This window comes from Peromyscus maniculatus, chromosome 3 (assembly GCF_049852395.1).
Source record: "Peromyscus maniculatus bairdii isolate BWxNUB_F1_BW_parent chromosome 3, HU_Pman_BW_mat_3.1, whole genome shotgun sequence".
Taxonomy (NCBI): Eukaryota; Metazoa; Chordata; class Mammalia; order Rodentia; family Cricetidae; genus Peromyscus; species Peromyscus maniculatus.
The window spans coordinates 169,640,024-169,648,140 of record NC_134854.1 but is presented as its reverse complement, the minus strand read 5'-3'; the positions used below and the strand labels follow the sequence as shown (position 1 = coordinate 169,648,140).

Sequence of the window (8,117 nt, the reverse complement as noted above, 5' to 3'; positions counted from 1 at the left end):
TGTAGGACTCTCAGCTCCTTTTCCAGCACCATGTCTGCCTGTACACCACCATGTCACACCAAGATGAAAATGGACTAAACTTAAAAATATAAGCCACCCCAACTAAATGTTTTTCCTTTATAAAAGTTACTGTGGTAATGGTGTCTCTTCACAGCAATAGAAATCCTAAGACACCAGCCATGATGATACTGAATTAAATCTCTAAACTATAAGCCAGACCTAATTAAATGTTTTCCTTTTTAAGAGTTGCCATGGTCATGGTGTCTCCTCACAGCAATATTGACTAAGACAGCTGCCAAATGTCAAGTGATGCCGGAAGGAACCAGATGCCAGGATGTGGCCACAGATGGATTATTTTTGTAAATCTCCATCAGGTAACAACCTTACAGGTAGATCTCTGTGTTCAAGGCCAGCATGGTATACATCGCAAGTTCCAGGGCAGACAGGATGCATAGAGAGACCCTCTGTCTCAAAGAAAAATTGTATTGTAGGGTTAGAAAGATGGCTCAGGGGTTGTGTGCACTTGTTGCTCTTGCAGAGGACCTGGCTCGATTCTTATATCCACATCAGACATCTCAACTCCCCGTAGCTCCAGTTCCAGGGGATGTGACGTCTTCTTCTAGGTATTGCATGCACATGGTGTGTGTATATATATACAGACAAGCAGGAAATCACACATACACATGAATAAATAAAAACACAATTTTAATTGTATTGTTTGACAGGCAAATATAGCTCAGTGATTAGTGGCAGATGTTGTCAAACTTGAGGACCTAAGTTCAATCCCCAGAACCATCATAGCAGGAGAGGACTGAGTCTGGAAAATTGTCCACTGGCTTCCACACACATCCCTGTGTTTAGCACCCAAAAGATCCTGTGCTCAATCTCCAGTGTAGCAATGGTTTGCTTTTATATTATTGAGTTGTATGAGTTCTTTAATAAAAGTCAATTATATATAGGGCAAACACTTTAACATCTCTCCAGCCAAGGATACTTGATAATAGTAGACCTATATAAGGGAGAAGACAATTTAAACAAACATTTAAATCAGTTGTTATTGGCATAAACTGACCCCTTTTCTAAAACTATAATGGGGCTGATAAATGGCTCATCAGGTAAAGACACTTGCTGCCAAGTCTGATAACTTGAATTCATTCCCTCGGGCATACAGTGGTGGAAGGAGAGAACTGACCTTTACAAACTGTCCTCTGATCTGCCCAAGCACACCTACACACACACACACACACACACACACACAGCTCACAAAACAAATGTAATAAAAAAATATACAAACCAAATAATGAGGGATACAGTTACTAGTTTTCCAAATATCCTTTGTTATGATAAGATTTTCCTAAAAGCCAAAATCTTGGCATAGAAAAATGTCACTCCAGATTTCCTTGTGGAAACTGGAATTGTGACAGCTTGGTATGTTTTATGCTAATTAGAGGTTAAAGCTGAGATACTGACTCCACTGAAGGTTTTCCATTCAGGCAGCAATTGCACAAAGGACCCCAACAGAAAGGAAGGCAGTATTCTAACATGGCCATGGCTGTCCTGGAACTCACCTTGTGGACCAGGCTGGCATCAAACTCAGGGATATCCACCTGCCTTTGCTTCCTGAGTGGTGGGATTAAAGGTGTGCACCACCACACCTGGCCTTTAAGAGAGGAATTTTCCTTAGTGGTGTAGATAATGATAAAGTGCCCAATCTCCTTAAGCAACTTGAATGAAACTCAGGGATCAGAAAAATGGCTCAGCAGATAAAGAGATACTTGCCACCAAGCCTGATTACCCGAGTTTGATCCCTAGGACCCACACCATGGAAGGAGAGAACTGACTCCTGAAACTTATCCTGACTGTACACACACACACACACACACACACACACACACACACACACACACACACACGTCATTAAAAAATCTTTAAAATTAAACAAAAAGGAACTCATCGGCTCACCAAAGAAGGGGAGTAGAGGAAATGGGAGGGGGACAAAAGAGGGTAACAAGAATATGATCAAAAATGAACGTGAAGCCAGGCCATGGTGGCACACGCCTTTAATCCCAGCACTCTCAGGAGGCAAAGGAAGATGGATCTTCCTGAGTTTGAGGCCTGCCTGGTCTACAATGTAAGTTCCAGGACAGCCAGGGCTGTTAAACAGAGAAACCCTGTCTCAAAAAACAAGAAACAAAACAAAAATCGACAGGCATGTATGGAGATGTTATACTTAAATTCGGTATTATATATATATGCTAATAAAAACAAAATATCTAAGTCATTAATGCTTACAATCTTTTTTTGTTCTGTTTTGTTTTGTTTTTCAAGACAGGGTTTCTCCATGTAGTTTTGGTTGCTCTGTAGACCAGGCTGGCCTCGAACTCACAGAGATCCGCCTGGCTCTGCCTCCCGAGTGCTGGGAATAAAGGCGTGGACCACCGCCACCTGGCTAATGCTTACAATCTTATAACCAGTAACTGCTCAAATGAACAAAAAGTGGTTTGTTTCTTGGCTAGCACAAACAAGTTAATTTTCTGTTGTATTTGTTTGACTAGCTTAGAATCTAACATTCTACAAGAAGCCACCAACAAAAATTGGAGCACACACAGTAAAATATTTTTGTGTGTACCGTTATAACAGAAGCAATAATTGTATAACAGGAAATGTTCATAAACATTACAGTTACCAAAGCTTGTTATTTTCCCAGTAGCTCTACCCTGCTACTACCTAGATTACTATCATTCTTGTATTCACAAATGGCAGGCAAAGTGAGACTACGGTTCTGTAGATACTGGAAAGATAATAAACCAAGAAGCCTAACTATCCCCCACCCCAGATACAACCCAGCTAAGAAGGTAAGAGAAGTCATTGCAAGGGTTCCAGAGGATTGCTGGAGGGTAGGTAGAAGCTAAGGGTCAATTACCGAGGTTGTTAATTTACCCTGCCTGAGAGTCTCTGTCTCTCTCTGTCTCTCTGTCTCTGGTGTGTGTGTGTGTGTGTGTGTGTGTGTTCTGTCTGTCTGTCTCTGTCTGTGTGTCTGATCCCCCACTCCAGATCCTCCTGCCTCAGCCTCTAGAATGCTGGGATAACAGACGTGAGTCACCACACCCCGCCAGGGACTAGGATCTTAAAATGTTTCAAGCATCTGCAGGCCAGTTTAAAAAGATGGTTCAGACATTGTGGGAAATGACCTCAGCGTGCTTTCTCCCTTCTCCAAAGCTACGTTATTGTTTAGGTTGGGCTGGGCGACATCCCCTCGGGAAGACAGGATTCCGCTCGGCCGCTCGTGCTGGGACGGGCTGATGGGGGCTGCACCGCGGCGGGCAAGCACGCACTCTGACGCGCCCGCGATCCCTCCGAACTCACAGGTGCGCGCCCCGGACCGCGCGCCTCCGAGCTCTGCGCGCGCGCCCACCGCGCAGCTCGGCTCACTTGACCCGCGGGCGCCAGACGCTGTGCTCGGGCGGGCGCAGCCGCGGCGGCGCGGGCCCGACTAGCTGACACTCCCCCTGCGCGCCCCTCCCCCGCCGCGGCCAAATCCCGCCCGCCCGCGCGCGAGCCCGAGGCCGCTTCCCCGGCACCCGCGGCCAGGAGTCCCGCTGCGGCGACTGCGCGGCCCTAGGCGCGCCGGGGTTGCCTTCGGGTCGGAGCGGAGACCGCAGTCGGAGCGGCGCGGTGGCCTCCTCCGCGAGTGACGCCTGCGACGCTTCTCAGCCAGGCTTCTCATCGACTCCCATCCGAGAGCCTCCTCCGCGAGCCCCGGCGACGGCCGCACCGGCAGCGCGGCGGGATGAGCGGCAGCGGCGCGGCGCCGGGCCCGGGCTCGGGGTCCTCCCCAGCCGCCTGTCGCTTCGCGCACTACTTCGTGCTGTGCGGGATCGATGCGGACAGCGGACTGGAGCCCGACGAGCTGGCGGGTAAGGCAGGGCTGGCTGCGGAGGCGCAAGGGAGGCGAGGTGCGGGCTCCAGACAAAAAGTCGGCTGCTGTAGCTGCACTCGGGCTAGACGGGCTCTCGTGGGCGATGTAATGACATTGTTGTTAATTCCGCGCTCTGGCTGAACCGGCGGGCGCTGGATCCGCGTAACCGGCGCGGGCCGCCAGAGGGCCGGACCCCTCCGCTGCTCGCGAGCGGTTCATGGCGCGCGCGACCGGGCTGTGCAATGGTTCGCGAAGTTTGGCCCTGGCGGCTGACGCGGCGTTTAGGCAGCTCCGTGAAGGTGTCGGGACCGCGGGGCTACGACGGGGTCCGCTCGGGCGAGAGGCCCAGCGGGAACGGCCCCGACAGCTCTGGGTCGGCGCCACCCCTCCCCCCTGGTTCTGTGATGACGGCCGAGTCACCCTTTGGAATCCTGTGGATTTGGCAGTGCCAGTGCCGCGAGCTGGCGAGGACCTTTGGACGCTTGGGATGCGGCCTGATGCTTTGTTGATCCCCCTGCCCCGTTCCTGAGTTGACGTAGTTGGACTGTCCTCCCCCAGAGGGGCGCACCGTGAGTCATCGCCGAGGTGTCACCGGAGGAGCATGGCCCCCATTTGACTGGTCTGGTGACGCAGTGCGGGACCGAGCTGGGGAAGCTACACTGGGAACCCGGGCAGTAGAATGATGATGGAGGCGGGGGAATGCGCAGTGTGGAGAGCAGGCCGGGAGAAATAACAGATTGCGTTTTTCACCCTCCTTTCCTCCATGGGATCTGAGTCGTGATTTTTTTTTTTTAAAGGTTGAGACACGTGACACCTACCACCTGAACTTTATCTGTGTCAGTGCTAAACACTTAGGTCATAGCCTTTCAGAACAGCTTCTTTGGAACATAGCATGCCTCATTGATTGCACCAGTATAGATTTTTCTTTCTTCCATTGAGAAGAGGATTGGGAAGATTGTATTAAATAATAAATGATAGTAAACAAAACTGCTCAGCCTTTAAAAATACAGTCCCACGTCTTAGCTGAGCATCTTTTTATTAAGTCAGCTTCACAGCAAAATGTTTTCAACAAAAGCTAAGTATAGCTTTAATTAATTATTTATTGGAAAGAAGAGTAATAGAGTACCAAGTTTTCCCCGTATGTGTAATTACGTAATACACTATTTCTTTAGCTGAGATTTCATGTACATGTTAAGAATGGCATTGTTAAGGGATATGAAGTTGGGGGTAAATGTCTGCAAAGTGATTTTGGAGAAAGATTTATCTTGGGCTGGTAAAAGAATTCTCTTTCTAAGGCGTCTTTAAACAACTGGGATTTCTTGGAGGCCTTCTATGCCAGGTGACTGATGAAAGAAAAAAGCCTGTATTTACATTTGTCTTTGTCTACTTACACCAAAACAACACCTTTTAAAAAGTGTGTCCTGGGACTCTCCAAGCGCAACGCAAAATAGCACAAAATATTTTATTTTAATGTAATTTTAATTTTCTCTCTTCATTACTTTTTCTTTTTGTAACAGCTGGATTTACGTAATAGCTCATGCTTGTAGTATTGGTGCTTAGGCTGAGCACTGTAGTACTTAGTACTGTAGTCTCAGTCTGAGGCAAGAGCATTGGTGTGAGTTTGAGGCCAACCCCGGGCTAGAGTGAGAGACCCTGTTTCAAAAACAACAAAGGGAAGGGGAGGTTGGAGGAACAACCTGAGAAAAAGCAGTACCTGAGGAAGAAATAGCTATAAACTTTCTAGAAATGACAACATACGACACACACACCAAGATTTTGTGTGTTTTTATTCCTTTGTGCGTATGCCCTGTGTTTTGTGTGTGGGGGGAGGACAGGGTCATGGTGCGTGTACCACAGCATGTGGAGGGCAGAGGGCAACTTTGTGCAGCCACTTCTGTCATTGCGCTCTTATGTGGGTTCCAGCAATTGAACTCTCAGGTCTCTAGACTGGTGCAGCAAGGACTCGGCTGTCTTGCAAACCCTTTCATGCATTTTTAAAAGATATATATTTATGTGCACACTTATGTGTACCTGTGCAAAAGTGCAAGTGCCAGCAGAGGCCAGAAGAGCATATTAGATCTCCTGGAGCTGTAGGTACAGGGGGTTGTGAGGCACCTGATGTTAGTTCTGGGAACTGAACTCATGTCCTTTGGAAGAGCAGGCAGCAAGTGCTCTTAATCCCTGAGCCCCCTTTGATGTGCAGTTTAAAAAAACTATATATACTTATTTACCTTAAATGTATGAGTGCATGCTTGTTTTCTGTGGCATGAGTGTGGAGATCAAAGGACACCTTTGAGAACCAGTTCTCTTCTTCTACTCTGTAGGACCCAGGGATTGAACTCAGGTCATCCAGTTTGGCAGCAGGTGCCTTTTCCTATTGAACCTCCCATTGGCCTCTTTTATAAGTTCTCTGGGACACATCGTGTTTTCTTTTTTGCAGTAACACATTAATTGACCTTTCTGCTCACAATATTTGGAGTGCTCAGGTAATAATGTATTTTTGCCTGGTTTTGATTATTCAGTCATTCAACAAATGGGTTTTTAAAAGCTCGGTGTAGATTGTCAAGAAGCACAGGGAACATCTGTGAAGAAAATAAAGACCCTTCCATATTGGAGCTTACATTATAGTGTGAACAAATAGTGAAGATCCTTTTATTGTTCTTACTTTTTAACCCCTTCAGTACTGGAGATTGAAAATAGGGACTCTTACGTGCTAGGTACTGAACTACATCCCCACCTCTTTAAAAATTGTTTTTAGTCAGGGCCTCAAACCTGTGTTGTATCCCAGAAAGGCCTTGAATTTAGGATCCTCCTGCCTCAGCCTCTTCAGTAGCTGAGATTGTAGCCTTTCTACAACAGATCTAGTTTTTATGTCCAAATTAGTAAAGAGATATGAGAAAAAAATGGAGCAGGAAAATGGGATCAGAATTTCTGTTATTTTATGTTGTTGGTGGGGTTCCCATCCTGGAAATGCATAGGCATGTGCTCTATCGCTGGAATACCTCAGCCTTTGATTTTAAATAAGATGGTTAGGGAAGGCCTCACCTAGAAAGAGAAGTTTGAACACAGCCTTGAAGGAGGTGGAAAAGCAAGCAATATGGACTGTCTAGGGCAGTGTTTCTCAACATGTGAGTGGCGGCCCCTGGGTGTCAAAGCACCCTTTCACAGGGGTCACCTAAAGACTGTCTGCGTAAAGATATTTACATTATAATTCATAACAGTAGCAAAATTAGTTACGAAGTAGCAGTGAAAATAATTGTATGGTTGACGGTCACCACAACATGAGGAACTGTATCAAGGGGTTGCAGCATTAGGAAGGTTGAGAACGACTGGTCTGGGGGAAGAGAATTATAGGCAGAACAAACATCGAGATACCCTGAAGTGGAACAGTGACCAGTTTATGTAGGTAACTATACCAGGCTTTTTCCTTAGAACCACCAGCCAGCTGCCAATCATGACACCGAGACTTCTTGGTTTTGAATGTTAGCTCAAGAATGACTAGCTTGGACTCATTCCTGGCTAGCTCTTTTAACTTAAATTGACCTGTTTCTCTTTATCTACCGTTTGCCTCAGGGCTTTTTGTCTTTCTGTATATGCCTTATTTTCCTGCTTCCTCCAGTTTCTGGCTGGCAGCTCCTTCTTTTTCTCCCTCGTTCTCTCCTTTCTTTTCTCTGTTTTTAGATTTCTTCTCTTACTTATTCTCTCTGTCTGCCAGCCCCGCCTAGCCCTCCCCTGCCTAGCTATTGCCTGTTCAGCTTTTTTTCTTTTTATTAGACTAGTCAGGTGCCTTAGGCAGGCAAGGTGAAACAGCAACACATCTTTTCATAATTAAATAAGTGCAGCAGAAACAAAGGTAACACATCTTTACACAGTTAAAGTAATAATCCACAGCATAAACAAATGTAACACACCTTTACATAGTTAAAGTAATATTCTACAACAGGTAGCAGCTAACTAGGAGACCAATGTGAATAGAATGGGCAAGATAAGAGAGACAGATTAAGAGAAATATTACAGGGCCTCAAAGATATTACCTTTTACTTTGAGTTGGGAAGATGCTGAAAGTTTTTTTTAACAGAATAGTTGTATCATCTGACATACCTTCTGAAAGGATCACTGTCTGCCAGTGAGTCAGCTCAGCCTGAAATGATGCTTGTTGAAAGGCTGACAATCTGAGTTCTATCCCCGAGACTCAGAT

The 8,117-nt window shown here is 46.4% G+C and overlaps 1 protein-coding gene across 5 annotated transcripts in view; it reads left to right on the top strand.

Annotated features, from left to right (window-relative positions):
- Positions 1–3,592: 3,592 nt before the first annotated feature.
- Positions 3,593–8,117, top strand: part of Dennd5b (DENN domain containing 5B) — a 134,740-nt gene continuing 130,215 nt past the window's right edge. For 2 of the 5 annotated variants that reach the window (XM_042274388.2, XM_076568377.1), the window contains exon 1: positions 3,647–3,917. In XM_042274388.2, coding sequence (XP_042130322.1) covers positions 3,791–3,917 — 127 coding nt within the window. In that variant the 5' untranslated portion in view covers positions 3,647–3,790. Of the gene's footprint in view, positions 3,918–8,117 lie in introns of all 5 variants that reach the window. The other 3 variants (XM_042274386.2, XM_016005199.3, XM_042274384.2) reach the window with 3 other exon arrangements.